The 25,846-nt window shown below is 47.2% G+C and overlaps 1 protein-coding gene and 2 long non-coding RNA genes across 12 annotated transcripts in view; 2 read left to right on the top strand and 1 right to left on the bottom strand.

The window, feature by feature from the left end:
* rab3gap1 (RAB3 GTPase activating protein subunit 1) overlaps window positions 1–9,188 on the top strand; it is a 176,501-nt gene extending 167,313 nt beyond the window's left edge. For 9 of the 10 annotated variants that reach the window (XM_037280619.1, XM_037280621.1, XM_037280617.1 and 6 more), the window contains 2 exons: window positions 7,025–7,127; window positions 8,643–9,188. In XM_037280619.1, the coding sequence (XP_037136514.1) occupies window positions 7,025–7,127; window positions 8,643–8,879 (340 nt within the window). In that variant the 3' untranslated portion in view covers window positions 8,880–9,188. The remainder of the gene's footprint in view (window positions 1–7,024; window positions 7,128–8,642) is intronic. The other variant, XR_005101404.1, reaches the window with a different exon arrangement.
* LOC119139747 lies at window positions 1–24,643 on the bottom strand. Its single transcript, XR_005101445.1, has 3 exons — window positions 24,517–24,643; window positions 1,787–1,794; window positions 1–11 (listed from the first exon to the last, which is right to left on the bottom strand). It is a non-coding gene; the product is annotated as an uncharacterized LOC119139747 (long non-coding RNA).
* Window positions 451–1,091, top strand: LOC119139719. The gene is made up of 2 exons (XR_005101419.1): window positions 451–643; window positions 975–1,091. It is a non-coding gene; the product is annotated as an uncharacterized LOC119139719 (long non-coding RNA).
* Window positions 24,644–25,846: the final 1,203 nt, after the last annotated feature.

Consider the following 25,846-nt stretch of genomic DNA (forward strand, 5'->3'; position numbering starts at 1 on the left):
TAATTTGCCTGCTGGCTTTTAGCAGAGTGGCAAAATGTGTTAAATCTCCCTTTTGAATATGCTCCTTGAACAGCTTCAGTTTGTTGACAAACGCAAACACACTTTGCACCAGGTCAGGCAGCATTTCTAACTTACCCTGCAGGGTCAGGTTCAGTCCGTCCAAGTGACACAACGTGTCGAGCCATAATCCACATGACGTCCGAGAGCTCGGGATAGTCCTTGTCCTTCTCCATGAACAGTTTCACGGCATCCAAGATCTCAAAGAAGCGAGCGAGCACTTTGCCTTTTGACAGCCACCTTACAGTGTAGTGCAGTGGCAGGTCACCTGGAAGTCCTCTGTCCAGCTCAGCGATGAGATTTTTGAATTGCCTGTGGTTAAGCGCATGTGTGCGGATGTAGTTGACAATTTCCATCGCAGGCTTCATGACGACGTTTAGATTCAATGATTTAGAAACTCGGGAAATGTTTGGTCAGCTTTGCCCAGCCCCACAAGTCCGTTCACAGATCCGATCATGGCTGGCGCTCCATCCGTGGCTATTGCCGTTAGCTTCGGTATGGGCAGATTTGCTTTCGCAAATGCAGCCATCATTATTTCTTTCACATCTATGCCACGGGTTCTGTCTTTAAATGGCACAACATCAAAGTCAAAGTCAGCCTTATTGTCAATCCCTTCATACGTCAAGACACACAAAGAAACCGAAATTCCGTTCCCTCTATCCCACGGTGACGAGACACCTTAAAGATGTCCGTGAAGACACCCGTCAGCTCACCAGCGCAGTCCTTCAGCGCTCGACCCGGGATGTTGTCCGGGCCCGCCGCCTTACGGATGTTGATAGCGGCAAGCGCCCTCCTCACGCTGTCGGCGGAGAGGCACAGGGGCAGCTCGCGGGAAGGGGGAGTGGCCTTCAGCGGGCAAGTGCTGTTCTGAGCGTCGCAGCGAGCAAAGAAGCGGTTGAGGTCATTGAGCAGACAAGGAGTTCTTCTTTGATCACATAATCTTTTGACACTGATTGTGCAAATATTGCGAGCTGAGGCTTGTCATATGTCACAACTCTCATCCAATGCGACACTAAAATACTCACATGCTTGAAGATCAGAGTGCAACTGTGATTCAATAGCCGTGTTAATGTTCGATATGCTGTGTTCAATAGTGTGACGGGACAGTTGGATGTCTGATACCATTAGTTTTAGTCGTTTTCAGGAGACAAAATTTCAACGTCACCAAAGCATTTTTTAACGAACTCCCCTTCATTGTATGGCTTTTTAGCCCGTGCAATGTTCCAAGCCAGTTGATATGATGCAAGCATGACAGTCTCTGAGTGCTTCGTAATTTTTGGGAAAAACTGTACCTGTTTTTCTGCCTGACTTTTCAAAGTGTCCAACTTGTGCTTGTTAAATTCAGTCCCTTTTGGAAATTCCTTATTGATGTTAGCATGGAGTGAGCTGAAGTGGCGCTGAAGATTTGAAGCTTTGAGATGATGATGATGATGATGATAGAAGTTTATTCATCCCACAACGGGGAAATTTACTTGTTACAGCAGCGTACAAGAGTGCAAGAATACAATTGCCAAATTTTAAAAAGGATAAATAACAGACAAGGACAAAGACAAGTGCCGCTAGTAGCGGTAAAGACGAAACACGTGATCAGGTGCCACGCATGTTGTAGAGTCTGACAGCAGTGGGAATGAAGGACCTGCGGAATCTTTCCTCCCTACACCGTGGGTGTAATAGTCTGTCATGGAGGGGGTGAGAGGTGTTGTCCATGATGGATTTCAGCTTAATTAACGTCCTCCTCTCATCCACAACCTCAATGGAGGCCAGGGGACAGCCCAAGACAGAGCTCGCTCTCCTGACCATCTTATTCAGTCTCCCCCTGTCCCGGTCCGTACTGCCCCCACCCCAGCAGACCACAGCGTAGAGGATGGCTGAGGCCACCACAGTCATAGAAGGTCCTGAGGAGAGCCCTGCACACACCGAAGGACCTCAGTCTCCTCAGCAGGTGGAGGCAACACTGGCCCTTCTTGTACAGGGCGTGGGTGTGATCAGTCCAGTCCAGTTTGTTGTTAAGGCGAACAACCAGGAATTTGTAATTCTCCACTACCTCAATGTCCGATCCCTGGAGTTCACCGGAGTGAAGTGGGGTGCTGTCCTCCCGAAGCTTACAATCATCTCCTTCGTCTTGCTGGTGCTCAGCTGAAGCTGGTTGAGCTCACACCAGCTGACAAAGTCCTTGATGACCGTCCTGTATTCCAGATCGTTCCCCTCCGAAACATATCCAACAATGGCCATGTCGTCGGAGAACCTCTGGATGTGGCAGTGTGCAGTGTCGTACCCTGGGGAACACCTGGGGGACACCTGTGCTGCAGCGCACCACGTCAGACTCACAGCGATGTAACCTCACATACTGCGGCCTGTCAGTGTGCAGTAAATAAATTACTGCATTGTCCACCCCAACACCAGGCCGATAAGCAAACTGCAGGAGGTCCAGCTGCGCTCCCAACAGTGAACGCAGGCGACCCAGGACGATCCTCTCCATAGTCTTCATCAGGTGGGAAGTCAAGGCAATAGGCCTGAAGTGGTTAGGCTCCTTTGGGCGCGGCATCTTTAGTACGGGGACCACGTCTTCCACAGGGCTGGAACTTTGTTCAGGCTCAGGTTGAACAGGTACATGAGCATGCCACTCAGCTCGTCCGCACAGTCCCTGAGCAGTCTCTGACAGATGCCGTCTGGGCCCGGGGCCTTCCCTGCCTTGAGCTTTCTGAGGTGACTCCTCACCTGAAGAACTGTAAAGGAGAGGGGGGTGTTGGAAGACTGGGGTGGTGGAGTGTGGCAGGCTGAAGTGCGGGGGGCAGACCGGGGAAGGAGAGGGGTGAAGGGGCAGGGGGGAGGTGGAATCAAATCTGTTGAAGAACAGATTGAGTTCATCCGCCCAGTCCTTGTCCGCACCAGCTGGTTTCCGATCAACCCCTTTACCATGGCCCGAGATGGATTGCAGACCCCTCCAGATGTTCCTGGCGTTGTTAAGCTCCATTTGCTTCTCGAGCCTCCTTCCGTAGTTCTCCTTCCCCTCCCTGATCTTCAGCCGGAGTTCCTTCTGGACTCCACCACGTCCCCCGAACCAAAGGCTCTCTTCTTCTCATTAAGCAGAGCCTTTATATCAGAGGACACCCAGGGTTTGTTGTTGGGAAAACACCGGACCAACTCCAAACCACAGGTGTCAAACTCAAGGCCTGGGGGGCATATTTGGTCCACCACATCATTTTATAATGCCAAAGCAAATTGTGTATCAACCTTGTGTCAATACTAAAATTGCAAAGTGTCTTCACTTTAAATTACCCAGTTGTTGTTTATTGATCTCTCTATGGCACGCTCTATTCACCATTGGGCTGTAACCACAGTTTCTTGCCATTTCTTAAACCTCTTTATGTAAACCAAGAGTGCCATTTACAGGAGTAAAAAATACAATTTGTTCATGAAGCATATATGAAGCTTCAATTTCCCATCACTATCGACAGGCCAGTCAAGAGAGAGTGCAAGCGAAGGAGGGAGCAGACCGAAGAAGCAAACGCAGCCGCTTCGTGACAGCATATAACGCGATAAATCCACTTCCGCGTAAGCCATATCCTATTTCTGTAGTAACACGCGTATTCCTTTACTGCCACTATGTTTTTGTAGATTAATAAAAAGTCATTTAAGATGAATTAAAAGTCATTTATTGCAGCATATTGTATGGGGAGCCTACAAATGCAAACCAGGCATAAACAAACATCGTCATGTGACTTCAAGCGCAAACTGTCTTTTTGGTTATTTTTCAGCCCAAGCCACACAACACATCTATCCATACTCTGAACTGCTCATCCTTACTAGGGTCGTGCAACATGATGCAGCTAACATGCACGCACACGAAATATAATCACTTCTGTTCTAGCATTTATTTATCATTAAAACACAGTTGGAGTACAATGGAAATGTAATTATTTTCAATTTACTTGTCACTTTGCTAATGTTGATGGCAAACAGTAAAAAAAATACACTTTCCACATCCTTTTGGGCGCACTGGTTACCACGACCGCCTCACAGTTAGGAGGGTGCGGGTTCGATTCCACCTCCGGCCCTCCCTGTGTGGAGTTTGCATTTTCTCCCTGGGCCCGTGTGGATTTTCTCCGGGCACTCCGGTTTCTTCCCACATCCCCAAAAAAAAAAAAAAACATGCTTGGTAGGCCGATTGAGCACTCCAAATTGTCCCTAGGTGTGAGTGCGAGTTCGAATGGTTGTTCGTCTCTGTGTGCCTTGCGATTGGCTGGCAACCAGTTCAGGGTGTCCCAGATGACTGCTGGGATAGGCTCCAGCACGCCCGCGACCCCCGTGGGGACAAGCTGTACGGATAATTTTGTTTTGTTTTTCCCAAAAATTGATACATTTTCACTGAACCATATTGTTATCTTATCGTTAATGACGTATCAGGCAAAAATATTAAGATATGAAGTTATGGCCATATCGCAAGCCCATTTGACAACTCTAATATATTGATAATTTCACCAGCCCCAATGAGTGTGCAAAGTTTGTTGTGTTCCCACATATTTAGATTGCTCCAAATGTAATTAATTTTCAAGGCCTGGTGTGTGTGTGTAAAGATTTACAATTTTGAGCCCAGTTTTATACCCTCAAAAACACTATCTTTCTTTGCAAACAGCTGTAGCAAATATGGGGTAATTAATGCTCAAATTAACTAAATAAGTAACCAATTATTAATTAGTTACTTAAATAATTAATCATTTTGTTAGTGGTGGCAGAAATCGACTGCCTGCAGTATAATCAACCGCTACAAGGGGCACCACGTTTTTTATTATACTCGTTTAAGAAGGTTTAATGTTAACCTGAAATCAGTTCATTAATCCGAAGGCGGCTACAGTTAATAAATGAGTTCGTTTGAAAAACCTAGAGGTCCTAACTTTAATTTACACACAAACACACACACACACACACACTAAAATTAGGCCAAATTCCAAAATACCATAATTTTCGGACTATAAACCGCACCAGCTAAAATCCGGGGATATATATATATTTTTTCTTATATAAGCCGCACGTGCGCACGAGTTATTTACAAAGAAAGACAGTACACAGAAAGCCTTTTAAAGTTTTATTAACAGACTGTAACAGGTCTTTTGAAACGCTGCCTGTGATGCAGCAGGAGTACCGCAGCAACACGGAAGTGTGCACGCGAGTTATTTACAAAGGAAGACGGTACATAGAAAGCCTTTTTAAAGTTTTAAGAACATACCTTAACATTTCTTTCCAAACACTGCCTGTGACACGGCAGTAATACCGCAGCAACACGGAAGTAACACAAGACTAATAGGGCTGGATTAAAAAAAACATACCGGTAAAAGTCACTGAGACGCGGCGGTAACACAGCAGCAACACGGTAGTACAGCACCAACAGGGCTCGTTAAATAACATACCAGTAAAAGTAAAAAAAGAGCCATCTTCATCTTCCTCCTGTGCACTGAAACCATCGAAGTCTTCCTCCTCAGTGTCCGATTGGAATAGCGTTAGATATCCTTCGCCACACAGTCTCAGTCTCTCTTTTGTCGTCGCTTTTATGCATTTCTTCTAGCATTTTCCATGATGAGGGTCTGTTCATGCTAATTTTATTCATGCACGAAGCGCTAAGTTACATTAAACTAGCGAGCTACACGTATAGCTCCAGAGTAGACGTGACTGGGAAATAAAGAAAGAAAAGGGTGATGCAACACGATGTCATCAACAATGGGCCAAATCGACTGCCTTTAACTTACAAGCGGTAATATGCGTTTCATTTGTCCCCCATAATGACGGTGTGTATAAAAGTTTCCTTTCAGTAATGTCCGTCTTGATCTCGTTCTGTCTCTTCGTTGTGCTAATTATACAGCACTATTTGCCTGGCGGATGGACATGCGATCAACACACCACTTTTCTCCTGTGTCACATATCCCTCCGCCCAGCAAAGCGGTGCCGCACAACAGCGGTCCTCAGCCTTTTTACGAGTGTATAAAAGTCATCACAAAAATCACGGAAAAAATCCTATATAAGCCGCAGGGTTCAAAATTTGAGAAAAAAGTCGCGGCTTATATCAAAATGTCAGACTTTGTTAGGTTTAGTGAATGCACAGTTCAGCCTCCCATTTTCTTAAAGCTACACGAAACTTTCAACCAAAAATTTATGAGGGTCACTACTGAACCATTTCTAAAAAAAACACCATACACCATAACCAAATTTACACACTTTACACATTAGCTTGGTGATCGGTGCTCTGCGCTTCTAAGTCATTGATGTTGCACCACGAGTTCAAACCCTGTGTGGGGCGGAAGAATCACTGATAGAGAACTTTGAATTACTTTGCTTTGCCTATTATAGTAATTACCGTTTTTTTCCATGTATAATGCGCCCCCATGTATAATACGCACCCTAAAAATGGCATGTTGATGCTGGAAAAAAGCCTGTACCCATGTATAATACGCACCCAAATTTTGACTCCTACTTAAGTCCCTAAACGTAAAATTTTTTCAGAAAAAAGATCATCTTTGGGAACAACCGAATGTTATTCTGCCGGTCAGTATCACTGCGCATGCGCTAGCAAACTCAATAGCGAAGAAATGTTTCGGATTTGTGTAGGGTACATTGTGACGGCAAACGAGCAGGTGATCGAGCAAGCGTCTGATACGAGAGCATTGTGTTCGTATGGAGCGTGTTTGAAGTGAACAGCAGAGAAGAAAGCGCATCTGTAATGGCGGCCTCCGTATGATATCCGGATTAAAAAAAAAAAAAAAAAAAAAAAAAAAAAAAGAAATTGTACCCATGTATAATGCGCACCCCAGATTTTAGGACAATAAATTAGTTAGATTTTGCGCATTATACGTGGAAAAAACGGTAAGTGTTTTTACTTAGTTACTTGACACCTTGGATTTTTCGAAAGCATTGGGGGCTTTTGTTGAATGTGTGCATTTAAATTTGATGACCACTTTTATTTTATTTTTTTCAGATTTCTTAACTCTTTGCTAGAAGAGCCTGAAGTTGTGGTGATTGGAGCTGGTCAGGGAAAGGTTGGTGGCATCATCCACAGGCTGTTTCATATTGCGAAAGAGGTAAGCATGACTCCTTTGTTGTTGTGTGTGCGTATGGGTGTGATATATTTTCCCAATTCTTTTTAACTTTAATACTTGCTATGCTAATAGTAACTACCATAAAACTGCAGTTGACCTATTTAATGGATTCCAGAAAGATTTAGACATGGCCATGGAGCCTCCTCTGCGAGATTGTGGAAGAAGGTCTCACCCCCGCCTCTAGGATACCGACTCTTATCGTCTTGGCTGCCCACCTGCAAGGGGGCGACTCTGCCGAGCCTGTGTGATAGCGTGACCGTGCAGTTTTAACTGAGGTCAACTCCTACGCAGTTTGTACAGTGTCATAGAGAAGGGAAAGCCAGTGAAACCAAGAGAAAGGTCACAGCGATGTAACAGCATAGCTCAAGCTCTTGATCTATTCGTGTGTGCCAAGGAGGCCTACTCAAACAGGTGTGCGCGCGTGTGCGCGTGAGTGAGAATGTCAAGTCAAGTTTATTTATATAGCCCTAAATCACAAGCAGTCTCAAAGGGCTTCACATATACAAAACAAATTGACAATTATTCTCAAAGCATCCCCTGACCTTAAGCCCCCAAGAGGGCAGGGAAAAACTCAGTGAGTGTTTGAGTGTGTGCGAGAGAATGTGTATGAGTGTGTGCATAAGAGATTTTGAAGATTTTGATAGCAAACACCAGTGACCATTAGAACACTGGAGGGATGGTTGCTGGAAATGGGCCTTTATACACCGATGCAGTGCGTTAAAAAACAGACGTTTGTAGCTCGAATAGTCATTTACCACATTAACAATATATAGAGTGTATTCCTGATTAGTTTAATGTTATCCTCATTGAAAGATAACAATTTTATTTTAAAATTAAGTACATTTCTAAGTGACCTCAAACTTTTGAACGATGTATGCTGTTTGAATATACATTACTATTCCAAAAATAGATTTTCTGAATAAAAGTAAAAAATTTAGTCCTTTTTTTATACAGTTTTTTCATCTGTACTCATTCATTCATTCATTTTCCGAACCTTGTGTCTCAGTATGGTTGCGGAAGTGCTGGAGCCCATCTTAGAGCGAGAGGCTTGTTACACAGCGAACCGGTCGCTTACCAATCGCAGGGTATAAATAAACAATCATTCAAACGTACGTTCACACCTGCTAAGAATTTAGAGCCTTCAGTCACCTAACATGCATGTATTTGGAATGTAGAAGGAAACAAAATACCTTGCGAAAACCCAAGCATGCACGAGGAGAGCATACAAACGCCAAAAGCCCTTTGAGACTGCTTGTGATTTAGGGCTATACAAATAAATAAAATAAACTTGACTTGACAAAAGCCTGCCTCACCACAAAGTCCTTACAATTCCACTTCTCAGACTCGAAAGAGTCAGCTGTCTGATTCGTCTCATTACGAGAATTTTCTATTTTTATGTACATTTTACCAAAAGAAAATAAAAAAGCACATGCATTATTTGCTCATTTGGATGTTATCGTTATTTATTGTACTCAGTCAACTTATGTTTGCCCATAGACTGCCATTCTGGATAAAGAATCTGAACAGAGAAAGGAAGAAGAAAGGAAGCTGACTGAAGGAGACAGCAAAATTCGTGATTTCCCTTCGCCAGCTGGCCGGGAAATTTTGTTGCGTACATGCATCCCTCGACCAGCACCGTATTCCAAGGCTCTTCCTCAACGGCTTTTTTGTGTATTGACGAGAGAGGAATTTAGACTTGTGGGGGCCTTCTCTTCTGACACATCTTTCTTTTAATTCTTCAAACTACAGCATGGCAATGCCATTTTTATGCAGTTATTACCAATGTACCTGATATTGCATGTCAATACCTGTTGCTAAAAAACACCCAATGATGTTTTCAGTTGCACATAAAGAAAATGAGCTGTTTGCAATGAAAATAGTGGGTACCTGCAACATGCATAATTTTATTCATGGATTGTAAACTCTCTCAAAGTGAATTTTTTTCTAAAAGACTGTCTAGATTCATATCAATATCGAATGGGTTGGTTATATAATTCTGCTCATTCACAACTAAGAATTACATCATGAATCGCTTTGTAGAAATAAAGTTGGAAAGAATTGAAACGGGGGTCAGATTTGGATCCCTTTTTTGTGCTGTTTCCTATGTGTTTGTGCTAATCTCTGTGAGATAAGTCTGTCAGTCTGTTGTTGTTCTTTTGTGTGTGCTCAGGGATCCCCGTGTGTGTGCTTGTGCGTGTGTGGGTGTGTGTATGTTTGTGTGTGTGTGTGTGTGTGTGTGTGTGTGTGTGTGTGTGTGTGTGTGTGTGTGTGTGTGTGTGTGTGTGTGTGTGTGTGTGTGTGTGTGTGTGTGTGTGTGTGTGTGTGTGTGTGTGTGTGTGTGTGTGTGTGTGTGTGTGTGTGTGTGTGTGTGTGTAATAAGGTGGAAGTGGAGAATTTTTGAGCGGGGAGGGGACCGAGTAGGGAGCCCGTGCTCGCTCCAAGGTGGGGCAGGGGTGCTGGGTTCGCGCGGGGAGGGGCCGGCGGACTGATAGCCTGGGTCTGGCCAGCCCACGTAGTCAACCTTGATGAGCCGGGCCCCCCCTTCGTTCGTTCAGGCTGCCCGCCCTGGGGATGCGCACGCTGGAGTGGAGAGAGGCGGGGCCGGGTCCCCCGGAATAGGTCGTAATCGTGTGAAACTAACACAAATGGTGGATGACCAAATGCTGCTGGGCAAATAATGCATGAACCACATTGAATGTATTTTTGACATATTTTTGAAACTGCAAAAGTACTAATGGTTAACAGTTTGCCAATAAGTGGGAGAGGGGCATGCTTGCACTAACCGTTACAATACTGATATATGCGTATTTGTGTGTGTCGTAAGTAGAAAGTTAAGCCGCGACACCAATAATTTATGGCAGGAAGCCACAAAGGCGGCCTGGGACAGGGACCTTTGTCTCATGAGATAGAGGAAGGAAGTGAAGAAAGGGGGGTCACTCGTAATTAATGAGGGACCTTGTCGGGAGCGGTCAGCACTCCACGAGGCCATCTGGCAACTGATATGGAGATGAGAGATTACATTTGTAGAAGAGTTCAAACAGTTAAACAGACCAAAGCATTAATGATTGGACAATTTGGGCAAAACAAAAAGCTAATACTATTGTGTTTTCTTTGGGGTTTTCCTCAAGACTTCTATTTTTCCTTTTTGCATAACAAACCCGAGACGGTGGACGCACACATCTCCTCCCAGAGGACAAAGAGACACGGACAGAACTTCCAGGTCGTCTGGAGAAAAGCTTTGTGGAGCGCCACCTCCAAATTCTTAAGGCCAGTGTGATTTTATTCACAAACTCTTGTGTGTTATTTTCACCCGGGAACAAGGGCTTTCATAGCGGGCTTGACAACAGACTGATTAATGTAAACTGGGGTACGGTTGTTTTTAAACAGGTGATATTTTACATATTTTTGGTCCAAGCATGGGAAATAGGGTGGTCGTAAATACACAGACGCAAATACAGATATCAAAATAGCTCTCCTGCATAACGGTAGAATCTGAAGTTGGCAAAATCCTATTGCATTTTCTTATGTGTTTTTGTTACCTCCTGTGCCCAATTAATTTGTAAAAAAAAAAAAAAAGAATAATCATAATATAAAAAATAAAAAATAAATATGGGGGACAGGAGTCTTACCAGTTCAACAGTGACCCCCATCGAGGTGGTATTGAGAAATAACCCGCTTATCAAAGGGGTTAAAGAGATAGAATAGAATAGAATAGAATAGATAGAATAGATCTTTATTTGTCATTGTCACATGTACAACGAAATTTAAAAAGTGCCAACCGATCCGCGCATGCGATAAAAAAATAAATAGAATAAATAGAATAAAAAGATTTAAAAAAACAAGCTAAAAACCCACAGAAGAACATACACAGACATAATCATCTACGTTTAGCTGCATTCAATGTGCCTACCGCTGTAGGGTAAAAACTGTTGGCGAATCTGCTAGTCCTCGACCTAATTAATCTGTAGCGTCTGCCTGATGGCAACAGTTCGAAAAGGGAGTGGCCAGGGTGGGAAGTGTCCTTCAGAATGTTCTGTGTTTTTTTGAGACAGCGGGTTCTGTGTAGGTCTTCCAGTGTGGGGAGAGGGCAGCCAATGATCTTCTGTGCTGTGTTGATGACCCCTTGGAGCTTTTTCCTCTGAGCAGCAGTGCAGCTGGAGTACCAAACACATATACAGTACGTTAAAGTGCTTTCTATGGAGCAGCGATAGAAGGACACCAGCAGTCTCTGTGTAATGCTGTGCCTCCTCAGCACCCTTAAAAAGTAGAGTCTCTGCTGGGCCTTTTTAAGCAGCTCAGAGGTGTTCACGCCCCAGGTGAAGTCCTCCTCGATGTGGACTCCCACGTAGCGGAAGGAGGACACCCTCTTCACACAGACCCCGTCGATGATAAGTGGTGGAATGTCCGTTTTATTTTTCCTCCTAAAATCAATGACCAGTTCTTGGGTTTTAGCCGTGTTTAGGAGCAGATTGTTCTCTCCGCACCACTCCGATAGCTGGACCACTTCGTCCCTGTAGGCAGACTCATCCCCCTTTGAGATGAGCCCCACCACGGTTGTGTCATCCGCAAATTTCACGATGGTGTTGCTGCGGTGGGCGGGGGTGCATGCATGTGTGTAGAGCGTGTAAAGCAGTGGGCTCAGTACGCAGCCCTGTGGGGAGCCGGTACCAAGACTGAGAGGTGTGGATGTATGACGGCCCACTTTCGCCCTCTGGCTGCGACCCGTCAGGAAGCTCTTAATCCACCTGCAAGTATTATGTGGAAGTCCCAGGCCCTCCAGTATGTCCACCAGTCTGTGGGGGAGGATGGTGTTAAAAGCAGAACTAAAGTCCACGAAGAGCATCCGCACATAGCTCCCCGGCTGCTCCAGGTGGGACAGTGCAGCGTGGAGGGCTGTAGCTACTGCGTCCTCTGTGGATCTATTTGCCCTGTAGGCAAACTGGTGGGGGTCAAAACCTCTGAACAGGAGTGCTGTGATGTGACCCCGTACCAGCTTTTCAAAGCACTTCATGACCACCGGGGTGAGTGCGACTGGCCGGTAGTCATTGAGGCTGGTGATGTGGCGTTTCTTGGGCAGGGGGACTATAGTGGAGGATTTTAAACAGGATGGGACAGTGGACTCAGTAAGGGACTGGTTGAAAATCTTTGTGAAGACCCCAGCCAGCTGATCTGCGCAGTCCTTCAGGACACGCCCAGTGACGCCGTCAGGACCCGCAGCCTTCCTCGGGTTGATGGTCCGCAGCGTGCGCCTCACCTCGTGCTCCTTCACTGTGAGGGTGAAGCTGCTGCGGTCTGTGGGATGTGATGTGGCCCCTTCAGGTGGCTCGGACTCGAACCGGGCGAAGAAGGTATTGAGGACCTCTGCCAGTGAGGCGTCCCCTTCAGCAGCTCCGATGGTGGTTCTGTAGTTGGTGAGATGCTGGACTCTCTGCCACACCTGCTTGCTGTTGTTGCTGTCCAGGTGATCCTCAATCCTCTTCTTGTAGGCAAGTTGGGCCTCTGTGATGCCTCTCCTCAGGTTGGCTCTGGCTGTGCTGTAGAGAGCCCCGTCCTCAGACCTGAGGGACAGGGCGGTGTCCCTCTCTTCCAGCAGCCGAAGGACCTCCCGGGTCATCCAGGGCTTCTGGTTGGGGTATATCCTTATAGGTTTGTCCACTGTGACAGTGTCTGTGCAGTGCTTGATATAACACAGAACACTGTCTGTGAACACGTTCAAGTCCCGGTGTTCGAAGATGTCCCAGTTAGTCCTGTCGAAGCAGTCCTGCAACTGCTGAGAGGCGTCATCAGGCCAGGTTTTAACAGTTTTAGTGATGATAGGAGCTGATTTCCTGATGGTGGTATATGCCGGGATTAATAGCAGTGACATATGGTCAGACTGGCCCAGGTGAGGTAGCTGTTTTGCCCTGTAGCCTATCTTGATGTTGGAGTAGACCTTGTCCAGAGTGTTAACTCCCCTAGTGGCACATTTAACATGCTGATGGAAACTAGGGAGTGCTGCTTTCAAATCTACATGATTAAAGTCCCCTGCCATGATGTGGACTGCGTCAGGATATCTGCTCAGCTGGCTGCTAATACTGCCATGTAATAGTCCGATAGCTAGCTTAGCATTAGCCTCCGGAGGTATGTAAACAACAGTCGTCATGACTACGGTAAATTCACGAGGGAGGTAAAAGGGCCTGCATTTAATAGTCACGTACTCCAGGTCCGGGCAGCAGTGACTGTCTACAGTCACCATATTAGTACACCAGTTGTTATTGACGTACATACAGAGCCCCCCCCCCCCCTTGCTATTGCCAGAGTTCTCAGTCCTGTCATGACGCTGTGTGGTGTATCCTGCTAGCTCGATAGCAGAGTCCGGTATGAGTGGATGAAGCCAGATTTCGGTGATCAGTACCATGCAGCAGTCCTTCACGGTCTGGTTCGCAGACATCTGTAGCCTTAGTTCATCCATTTTGTTAGTGAGAGACCTGGCGTTGGTAAGAAACAGGCTAGGGAGCAGTGGTTTGAACGGCTGCTTCCGTAGCCTGGTTAGCGCGCCGGCCCTGCAGCCTCGTTTTTGCCTCCTCTCTCTGCGCTGCCTTCGCTTCCTCCCAGCGGGGATGGTGATCCAAGGGGAGCCGGGGCGCCTGATGATATCCTCCGGTATGTTTTTCGAGCGGTGAAACTCCGCTGCGACACTCAACTCGCAGCAAACACCTATCCTGAGGAGCTCCTGACGGTTGTAGGTGGTGTATGATCGACATACAGTGGGTACAAACACTAACAAAAAACAAACAATGCGTAGATCGGGAGAGCACTGAGCCGCTGCAACTGCGTGCGCCGCCATCTTCCATCCAGATGTCAAAGAAATGGAACAAGAGATGGCCTGGCATGGAGAGACCTTGAAGGGACTTTTAACAGGGAAGTCATTGAGACTATGCGTGTACCAGCATACAAAGCAGGAGTTAAAAAAGGGAAAAAAGGGGAAAAGAGGGAATTGGGATTGTTGAAAATATTTGATGAACAGGGACAAAAATTGGATCTGGAGCTCAAAAAGAATAAAGAGGAAATCACGTCTGATTCAGGGGTGCCCAATACGTCGATCGCGATCGACCGGTCGATCGCCAAGCCACTATTGGTCGATCGCGTGATATTAAAATGTTTTTATTTTTTTCGCACTTGACGCGTGTACAAACAACGGTGCTAACAACACAACACAAACACGCGAGCTCGCAAGTTCCCTCCAATTGTCAGAACCCTGTTTTTTCTCTTAAACTTAAGAAAGGGTATAAAAATGAGTGGGGCAGCTGGCCATAGTAAGAAGTATCACTTTCATAGGGAATGGGAGTAGGACTTTTTTTTCACGATGACATATATAAATATATATATATATATATATACGTGTATATATATATATATATAAAAAAAAATTTTTTTTTTTTTAGTGGGTAGATCTTTGTGACTTGGTCATTTCAAAAGTAGCTCGTGAGCTGAAAAAGTTTGGGCACCCCTGTACTAAAGAATGTGGAAGAGGCTAGGAAGCTAATGGAAAAAGTTAACACACCTTTTTCACATGTGTCACCTGTTAAGAGTCCCCCGTCGTATGATGTGAGTGATAAACGTGGAAAGGTGTATCAGCAACTCCCGATAGTGAACCAAGAAGGTAGCTATCAGTTGGAGACCGAGGATAAGGGCATTGTCGAAACAGGAAGAGCTAGGGCCACTATTGTTATGCGTCCTATCCTGACCCATAAGAGAAATAAAACTCGAGTTGTGACAGTAGGGAAACAAGAGTCCACCAAGAGAGAGCTACAGTATGATAGCCAGAACGACATAGAAGGAGCAGCAGGGGGTTGCGACCCCATAATCAAAAGCATTTTGAGAAGAGCGGAGAAAAAAGGACGCACCCCAGGGAAAAAGACAAGAGCAAAGAGAGATGTAAGCTGTACGGAGAGCGGAAGCGACAGTGGCGAGGACAGCTGGGAGGACGAAGACCCAGGGCCTACCTCACGCTCCACCCCAGTTGCCATGGAGGACTGGAGAAGGACCGCTTTTAGAAGCATTAAGGCCAAAAAGGAACAATGCCTGGCGGAATTGGAATGGAGCGTGGAACCAAGAGAGCAAGAGGAACTGGAGGAACAGTTGCAAAAGTTGGAAGTGGCCGAGCTAGAGTTGAAGGAAGTGCCATCCAAACTGCAAGAGACACCTTTTGGCCGAGAGCACGGATCAAGGACAGTATATCGATCAACTCCTCCCCCACCGTCTGTTGTCTTCCGGGTTAGAGCACGCTGGCGTCAGATTTGTTGACTGCCGCTTCTATCCCGGACCGTGTCCGTTACTTGTTTTTCGTTTTCCCGTTTTCAGTGCACTCGTCTCTTCTTTTATTTTTCTCGTGTTGTCTTCCGTCCAACTCGCATCCCCGCAGCTCCGCTCTCACCTATCTGTTTCCTCTTCCTCGGACTACCAACTACGTTAGCCAGCTAGCCAACAGCCAACTGGCCAAAACCACCACCGGACCCTCCTGCCTCCCGACTCGGAGCCTGTGGCCGCCTGCTGTGGACTCGACGGCAGCTCTGGCCCGGCTCTCTGGCCTTCCATTCGGCGTCCTTGGGGGACGGGCCCCACTCCCTGCGGGCTCGCCAACTGTGGCTCTGCTGTGTGCCGCCGTGGTGCGTTGGGGCCTGCCGTTCGAGCGGGTGCAGTCGAGGTCGACCGGCATCACCACCTGGTCCACTGCTGCTTCCACACGAGGCTGGGATCCTTCGCCGTCGCCGCTACATCTGACCGGCATTTCCCCGATGGCTCACCCATCTCCTCTTTTTGGACAACCAACCCCCCCGTCACCCCCACCTCCCGTACTGGCAACCTCAACAACCTCCGCTCCCGCCCCTCCTGCTCCTCCATCCATCTCCTTCGCACTGCTGACCGATGTCTTGTTAACTATAACCTACTGTCTCTCCCCCCCCCCCTCCACTCTTTTTTATTCCATGTAAAGCGTCTTTGGGTTATTGAAAAGCGCTATATAAATTTAATGAATTATTATTATTATTATTATCAACGCGAGCGAACACAATCCTGCCAGTGGTAGTAAGAGGACAGCAACTGGAATACAAGCCATGGCAGAGCTCGGATATGTCGGCCATCCTCGAGAAGTTGCCCACCATCCAAGACGGCGTGCACCCGTGGATCTCCATGTTGGAGGAATGTATGGTGGGAGTTTGCGGTGGGAGACATCAAGAGGCTAATGTCGTAGGAGTTCATGCCATGAGAGACGTCTTGGGGAAGGCAAGACTTCAGCGCTTTGCCACAAGAGCAGCAAATGACTCTGAACTGTTCGCAGCAGTCCGGGGCCAGATGTGGGGAGCACTGAGGGCAGTGTACCCAACCAATGTGAACCCGGACAACATTGTACTCGAGCCCCTGGGACCACGCTCATGCGTTGCAAGAGCTTATCAGACTTGGAGACACATCACGGGGAACGACCCCGACACGACCCAAATGGAGAAATCTATCTTGCGGGGAAAGGTCCAGATGGGTCTGCCTCTGCCAGTGAGGAGCAAATTGTCAGAGGTCGTGTGGCTGGGGAGCATGGCAATTAACGTGTTCACCGATCACCTAGCGCATCAAGTTGACTGGTTCAGGAAGAAAGAGCTGGCTCAAAAAGAACAGGACCAGGAGGTGGTGAGGAAGTTGAACCAGGTGCAGCTTGCGGAACGTAAAAAGGAGAAGAAGCAATTGGCCATCGTGCAAGCCCCACCTCAACAGATCTTATTGCAGCCCCCGCAGTCCTCTGCCCAACTGCAGCAGGCAGCCATGGCAGTGCCCGTCAGTCCAGCACCCCAATGGGGGTACAACCAAACCCAGTCCTGGGGCGCCAGAGGGCGTGGAAGCAGGGGAAAGGGAGGAAAGCCAAAACCCCCAGAGGGCCTGGACAGGGGGTCTGACACTTGCAATAACTGTGGCCAAGTAGGACATTGGGCCCGCAACTGCGGCATGGCCCCTGGAGCAGGCTTTGGAGGGGAGTTCAGCCAACAATTTCAAAAACCTCAGGGCTCGGTAAATCCCTTTGGGGGCCCAGAACCCGGATTCTACAGGTGCCCGGAGGGCCCGAAGGGGGGATGTCAGCTGGTAGTGTCAGGTCCGGAACGAGAGCCAACAATAACAGTGAAAGTAAACAATCAACCGTTGACAGCAATGGTTGACAGCGGAGCGGCTTTCACTTGTGTCCGGCCCGAAGACGCTATTCATCTCCCCATGTCCGGTCATTTTGTACGGACAATAGGGTTCGAGGGTATAAAACAGCTGATACCTTCCACAAGACCAGTAAAGCTCTGCTGGAAAGACCAAAGTATAAACATACCGGTCTTGGTATCAGACCGTACCCCCATTGCCCTCCTGGGCAGAGACGCCCTGTGCAGATTGAACTGCACCATAAAGTGTTCCCCTGACGGTTGCGTGGTCGAGATCCCCTATGAGACATGCCACCGGGTGCTGATGCAGTCAAGGCCTGGAGAAACTGCACCTACAGTGTTCTGGGTTGGTGATGTTAGCAACGACCTGTTGGAACCTTTCAAGAAGTGGGAAAAGTTTATCCACGGCAATATATCGGCAGCAAGGGTCCCCGAATATCCATATCATTGCACGCGCCAATACTCCAAAGACTCAACACAGTCCCAGGCGGAAGAGTGGTTGCAGCGACAACCCCGCGAAGTGCAACTAAACGGAACTTGCATTATTCTGGGACCATAGGGAGCGGCCATGAAGGTGCACAATGACGGATTCCCGCCACAAGGAATTCAAAGTCAAGGACAGCATCCCCCATGTGACCTTGATGGTGTCAGAGGAGTGTGAGCAGCAACATGTGAGAGAAATGATGATGGAGGCGGAGACACTCAAATTTGTCCCACTAAAGGAAAACAATGCTCTGTGGATGAGCGATGATAGACGATTTATGAAAATCATGATTTCAGCCCAAGGATCCGGACGACCTCAAACGGTGCAGCTGTCGCACGAATCCGTCCTTAGCGTGGCAGCGGACCGTCTCAAGGAGGAAATGCTATAACAGGTTCCTGATTATGTGTGATTGCGCCACAGTACGGACATTGGACTCGTGAAGTCAGCACAACCAGTGAGAGTGGATCTTTGGCCCGGCTGAAGGCCCCCGTGGAAAACACAGTACCCACTGAAGGAGGAAACAGTGAGGGGGATTGAGACACAGATTGAAGTTGCTAGTAGCGAACGTGTTGACAATTACACAAACGCCTCTGAGCAACACACCAATACTGCCGTTGAAAAAGCCAGACAATTCCCACCGGCTGGTACATGATCTTCGGGCGGTAAACGAGGTGGTGGTTGACAAGGTAGCTGATGTGCCAGACCCACACACCTTGCTGGCACAAATTCCGCCTGACGCAGTGCTTCACGGTGATGGACTTGTGTGGCGCTTTTTGCAGCGTCCCACTCACCTGCGAATCACAAGGACTGTTTGGTTGTACGTTCAAGGGTCAGTTTTATCAGTATCAGAGACTGCCGATGGGCTATAAGCTTAGCCCCCATGTGTTCAACAAAGTGTTAAAAGATGATCTTGAAGGGTTGGAACGGCAGGTGCAGAGCACCGTTATTCAATACGTGGATGACATTATTGTCTGTGTATCTGATGTAGAAACATGTCACAAAGATGCAATCAAATTGTTGCAAATTCTTGCGGAAAATGGTAACAAGGTGTCACAGAAAAAACTATCGGCTATACGGACGGCCCCGAAGCCCAGAACGGTCAGACAGATGTTGACATTCCTGGGCAACGCGGGTTATTCAGCTTCCTAGGTGGAAGAATACGCTAAATTAGTAGGGCCTCTGAGGGCCACGCAGTGCTGGACTGGACACAGGATGGCCACGTGGCATTTGGAACGATCAAAAACGAGATTGCAAGAGGCTCCAGCTTTGGCTTTACCCGACTATTCGAAAAATGAATTCACCTCCACCTCGGCAGGGGGTAGGTTTGCGTGCGCGGTCCTCTGCCAGCCTACAGGGACCCCAACCTGTGGCTTACTACTCGACATCTTACTCCGAGGTGGAGATGGGACTGCCACCTAGTTATCGAACGATGGCGGGAGTCTATTTGATGTATGACAAAGCCTCGTCCATCACGATGGGCTATCCTGTGACCATCCTCACTCATCATAGTCTTCGGACTCTTTTGAACCATGGTAAGTTCACCTTGACAGAGCCCCGGCTCAGAGACTATTACAGGCTCTTGGAGCAGGAGGATGTTACTCTGGCAAGGCGTACTACTGTAAACCCAGCTGAATTTTTGCCAACTTCAGAGGACGGTGACCCCCATGATTGCGTGCATGAATCAGAAAAATATTCCCGGTTGTGGTCCGATTTACAAGCCATCCCCCTGGGGGAGGCGGACCTAGAACTCTGGACAGACGGCTCTTGTTATCGAGTCGGGGAGACGTTGTGTGCGGGCTATGGGGTCATACAAGCGCACGGGGCAGAATTTGTGACAATTAAGGCCGAAGTTATACCACAGCCAGCATCAGCGCAACTTGCTGAATTGGTGGGGTTAACGGACACGTGCCTGCTCGCAGAGGGAAAAAGAGTCACAATCTATACTGACTCAGCATACGCGCATAGTGTGTGCCACCTGTTCGGAGCGGTGTGGAGGAATCGGGGGTTTAAAAAGACCGATGGTTCCCCCATACAACATCATGCTCAGATATTGAAGCTGCTAGATGCGATGATGAGGCCCAGCGAAATAGCCGTTGCGAAATGTGCTGCTCGCAAGTCAGATGCGTCCCGGGTCACACAAGGTAACAAACTGGCAGACGAAGCAGCCATGGCTGTAACGAAGGGTCAGCAGATGGGAAAAGCTTTGTTGGTCACGCATGAGGTCAACCTCGAGGACAAGGTCACACTCAGGGATGGAACCTTGATGCAAGCGGCAGTTAATCCGATGGACAAACATTTGTGGGTTTCGAGGGTGGCGTGCCAAGACTTCTGACGGGGTGTGGAGAAATCACGAGGGTTTGGTGGTTGCCCCGCCAGATTTGTCAGGACTGCTAATACAAGAGGCACATGGGCTAGCCCATGTGTCAAGGGGGGAGGTGAAGCGAAAAATAACCGCAGAATATGGTTTTTGGGCGCCATATTTGCTCGAACAAATCGATCACGTCATTGGGGAATGTGTAATCTGCTTGAAAAACAACGTGAGGCGAGGGGTAACCCCCACGGGTTACATCCCGACTCCAAACGGCCCCATGAGGGAGCTAGTGGTGGATTTTGTCGACATGATTCAATCGGTCGAGGGGAAAAGATACGTTAGTCGTCGTGGACCGGTTCTCGAGATGGCCGGAGGCGTGTCCGACTAAACGAAAAGATGCTCAGTCTGTTGCCAAGTATCTGTGCCGCGAGGTCATCAGCAGATGGGGGGTTCCCGATAGAATTTTGTCAGACAACGGGAAAGAGTTTGTGGATAAGACGGTCAAACTAATTTTTCAAAAATTGGGAATTAAACAGCGACTCGAGGCCGTGTATCACCCACAAAGTCAAGGCATTTGTGAAAAAATTAACAGCGTTTTGAAAAATCGAATTTCCAAAATTTGCCAACATACAGGCTTGAATTGGATAGCTGCCTTGCCACCGGCACTGATGGTATGCAGGTCAAGTGCACTTCGCGACTTACACTTGACTCCTCACGAATTGGTGACCGGAAGACGCATGCCGTCGCCGTGTCTGCGCACCAGTGGCAAAGGCCACTGTCGGTTTTGGAGGACAAAATGAAGGCCTATGTCAAACACCTAACCACGATACATAGGAACATTTCCACCTATGTTGTTGACAGGCAGAAACAAGAAGAAGTGCAAGAGAGACTCGAAGCGAACACTAAAGACACAGTTTAGCCAGGGGACAAAGTGTACGTGAAAGTGTTTCGCCGGAAGTGGTTCAACGAACGGCGACAGGGGCCATCCGAAGTTGTGCGCTGTACGGGGACAGCTGTGCAAGTGAAGGAATTGCCAACTTGGTACCATGTGACACACTGCACCAGGGTGCCTGATCACGAAGAACCCCGAAGGGGGAGTCATGACTCTGGAGATTCAAAACAACCAGATCAGGAGTTGCCGTGTGGCCAGGATCGGGAGCAGAAAGGGCGTGGCAAAGCTGTGGCTGATAGTGGGCCTGCACTGCCTGTTCCTGTTGGACTTGGGGGCGTCACAACCAGGGCCTGAGATGGTCAACAGTTTGAACATATCAACTTGGACCACACACCCTCCCCAGGTGAGGGTGACTCGTCGAAACACGGTGGCACCAAGGCATCGGCGCCCGGGGGTGGTGCCCCCGGTGAACCGAGATGTCCGCCAGAACCAAGCGGTGGATGCCCAGTCAGACGCAGAGCCAAACCCGAACGTTACCTCGAGCACTGTTGAGGGGGTGCTAGCGGGTGCCATCCTACTGCCATGTGACTGCACCACCGAGGTGGGGTCTCTGTGCATACACACAGCCCGATGGGAGGACAACACCGGTAATGTACTTGCCCTGGCTGGGCGCACTTATGCAGACGATGTACTGTTATTGAATTCATATAGGTGAGCCAAGTGGCTAGGTAACTGTGCTTTGTTTGTCACAAAGATCGGCGAGACTGATTTCGGGCAATATAAATGTACTTGTTTTCCTCGGGGCGTGGGGGGAATAAACCGCACGGTCGGCCAACGGAAGGCAGAAAGCATTAATTTCGTAATGTTGAAGGAGAGAAGGGCAAGCACCGAAAAGCGCCCAGGCAGCCCGCATCGTGGGCCTGCAAGGGGGGAGGGAGCAGGGGTATCGGTTACGGTCATGACCAAAAATGACACGACACCCCCGATAAAATTCAACGGCTCTCTTGAAAATCGGTCTGCCGTGTCTGACATGATTGTGGCGAAGGTGGAGACTGAGGGGCCGCCGCCTGTCGCTACAGAGGATGTCGACGAGTTGTCCGCTGACTCTGCCTGGTCCCCTACGGAGGAGCGGAGTAACCTGCGCGCCATGGCGCGACGAGAAACTGCATGGAAGGCGTATGGGTTTGAGGCCTCGGCATTACAGGGGGTTGACGAATGGGCGAACAAGAACATGTGGTATCAACTAACGGTACATTCAATTAGATCATCCAAGGTGGTGAGTGGGCCGTGTTTGGTCCGGGTCAAAACACCTAGTACGCTACAGGCGGTTTTTCAAACCATTCCTGTGCCAGTGTCCGATAACTGTCAACTTTGGTTGGTGTATGAGCAATCATGGAAAGCGCCCGAAACTGACGCGCAGGTCAGGAAGATTTTCAAACCCACAGGGGAGTGCGCGTGGATAAGCGAGTTACCCTATTTAGATTGGCTAGCCGTGCATGACGATATTCAAGTAGCGGTGCCGGAGTCTATAGATGTACCTTCGGTGACGGTGCCGCCGTGTTTTTGTTCTAACGTGACACACGGAGGTCCGGTAGTGTTTCTGGGGGTGACGGAGTGTGACATGTACTCCATGCAATTCCCAGGTACGCCGTGGGGAGAGAGAGGCGCTATTCATCCGGTAACTTTTGTCAAACGCGCACTTTTATTAAAGTGCCTCCGGCTTCCCAGTAACGGGTTCAATAAGCCGGGGCGAAGGGACTCGTCCGTAGCTGACCACCCGAGTTAAATTAATTCTACTAGAATCAATCTAATTTCTATACGACGCCAATCCTTTTTAAGTCATCTGACGCGCGAGCCGAGTAACTCTATTCGAGGCGAGTCGTCGAAATGACCGCGCCGTAATGATGGCTCCCTTCGGTTGTTTGATGCTGGTATTACGTTACGGATATTTTTTAGATGCCTTTGTTAAGACCTCAAGGATTCGTTAATTTACTAGAGCGCCCTCGCTCTAGCTGAGCTCAAGATAACAACTTCGAACCAGATCTGACAATTCCTGATGTTAAGGATTAAAGCTGTCTTCACTTTAAAAAGAATTGAACGGATTTAAAGAATGACTATGATAGGGAAATAAAGACATTTTAAAGTTGTAATTACCGCATATAAAACCATGCTCGACATAGTTAATACGAAATAATCGATACCGAATTAAGGCTTAAGAAGAGATTTACTGATTAAGCAAGAAAAAGAATTACAAGTCGAAAAAAACAAGACTCACCCACACAGAACAAAAGAGGAGACTTAAGGTCTAAAATCCTATTTGGTTTGTCAAACGCGCACTTTATTAAAGTGGCACCGGCTCCCCTGTAACGGGTTCAATAAGCCGGGGGTGAAGGGACTCGTCCGTAGCTGACCACCCGAGTTAAATTAATTCTACCAGAATCAATCTAATTTCTTTACGACGCCAATCCTTTTTAAGTCATCCGACGCGCGAGCCGAGTAACTCTATTCGAGGCGAGTCGTCGATATGACCGCGCCGTAATGATGGCTCCCTTCGGTTGTTTGATGCTGGTATTACGTTACGGATATTGTTTAGATGTCTTTGTTAAGACCTCAAGGATTCGTTGGTCTAGCGCACCCTAGCACTAGTTTTGTTGATATAACTTTTGATATGGCCTCGCTCTACTTGGTTTGAGGAAGTAACAAGCTTACTTCCTATTTCTCGGAAGAAAGTCCCATTTGCGGAAGTATGTCAATGATAGTGTGTGAGAATGGATTTAATGCGTTAAATCACTAATTCTAACATGATATATTTAAACACTTAACCGTGAGAGTGCTTCCACCAATTTCCAACAAAATAATATTTTACTTAATACGATTTAAAATGATTTAATCGGATTATTATTATCTTGCAATTTATTTTGAAGGCAAATTAGTCCCTCAAAATCATTCAAAGTAACCTCTGACGCGGCCCGAAGAAACAGGAACGGGCTCGTGCCCGAAGGATATTTACTAACTATAGCTCTAACTCTAATCCGAAAAGTCGAATTTGAAAACCTTCCTTATTTTTATTTAATATGGTATGTTTGCATACCATAATAATCTCCTATTTATAAACTGAGTTATCAACCCAACCTCAAACAATTCATTGCATACAAATTAGCGCACCACGAATTAAATGAGTATATAAAACACATTTATTGAAGAAGCATGAAATAGAATTACAAATCTCAATCCTCCAAAAACTGAACAATCCCACTCACTGATACACTTGCAAATAAAATCATTCAATCCCGGAGCACTTTTGATTGAAAACAAAAATCAGAAAAGAGGGAAAAGGTAGCTACCAATTGGGTGTTATTTTCTTTTTGGTGGAAATAAAGTCGAGTGATCAGTTCGATTTTATTTCTAAAATCCAATTTGGAAACTAGTTAGGCCCCGTGAGGACAGACTACCCGATGACTGTCTCCTCCGCTTGCGGACATACAGAAGAAGTCTCCCCTCACCTAGTTTCTCACGCAAAGTTGTCCAGTCCAATTCTTTGAGTAAATCCAAGTTAATCCAGGCCAGCGATCTTGCGTCTCACACAAGGCTCTTGAAGGCTGTAGAAAAAGTCTTGAAACTCATACGGGCTTCTTCACGTATGAACGCGGTCCGGGAGAGAGCCCCGCAGATGTCCAAGGTGACCTTTTTATAGACCTCTCTGGCCCCCCCCCCTTTTCTCTATACTGTCCTCTATACTGTCCTCTATAATGTCCAGCTTCCCACGCTCATAGGTTATGAGTCATAACCTTGCGGTTTGAGCAGGTTTCCGCTGGCCTCTATACTGTCCAGTTTCCCACGCTCCCAAGTTATGAGTCACAACCTTGCGGTTTGAGCAGCTGGTTCCGCCCCACTCTCTTTCCACCAAAAATCTGTAGAAACCCTGGCAAGCACCTTATTTCCTCTTTTCTTCACTTCTTCTTTCATAAAACCAATATTTCAAAGTTACACTTTTTACTCAACCATTTAAATCAGAAATCAAAACCCTTGAATTTATGTTTTAACCATCTTCTTAACACACCACTCGTGGTGGGCCTCTTTTCCTAATTGTGTGATAATATTGCTTGATGCTGTTACAGAATATATTTCAGCCAAGCAAAGAAAATAAAATAAAAATTAAAAGAAAAAGAAAAACTCATTTGTTCTTCCCTTTCCAACAATTCTTAACACACCCCTATTCTTATATGGGTGGGCACCTTAGTCTAATTCTGTGATAATATTGCTTTAAGCGGTTACAGAATATATTTTAGCCAAGCAAGTAAAATAAAATAAAAATAAAAACCATTTTTGTGCTTCCATGTGTGACCCATAATCCGACCCCTCTTTCTCTTTGGTCTCCTGCACCGGTTTGGCTCCATCTTTTGGAGAATTTTGGAATTTCAGCTTTGCCAATTCATTCAATATTCCCCCACCTAATTTTGCACCATCTGCTGTTAAAATTTGGAATGTCAGCCCCGCCAATTTATTACTGGGAGCAATCCATACTCACTTTATGCACCATTTGTTTCCCCCCCCCCCACTCCATGTTACATGACAGGTTGAACAAGTCGAGTGATCGGCTCTCCTTTGTTCCAAAATCCGAATTCTGTTTAAAAAAGAGGAAAGGTCTGGCCGTGAGGAGCCTTGCCAAAAAAGTAAAATTGGCGACTTCTCCTTTCTGCCCCAGCGGCTGTCTCCTCTGCCTTCCTCGAAGCTTAAAATTTGACAAAGTCCAATTCGAAGACTCTGGAAATTCATCTTAGTAGATTTTGGTTCAATCTCAAAAAGAATGCAAAATCCATCTTCGTTCTTTTACTCCGGGCAGCG

The sequence above is a fragment of the Syngnathus acus genome, chromosome 21, assembly GCF_901709675.1.
Source record: "Syngnathus acus chromosome 21, fSynAcu1.2, whole genome shotgun sequence".
Taxonomy (NCBI): Eukaryota; Metazoa; Chordata; class Actinopteri; order Syngnathiformes; family Syngnathidae; genus Syngnathus; species Syngnathus acus.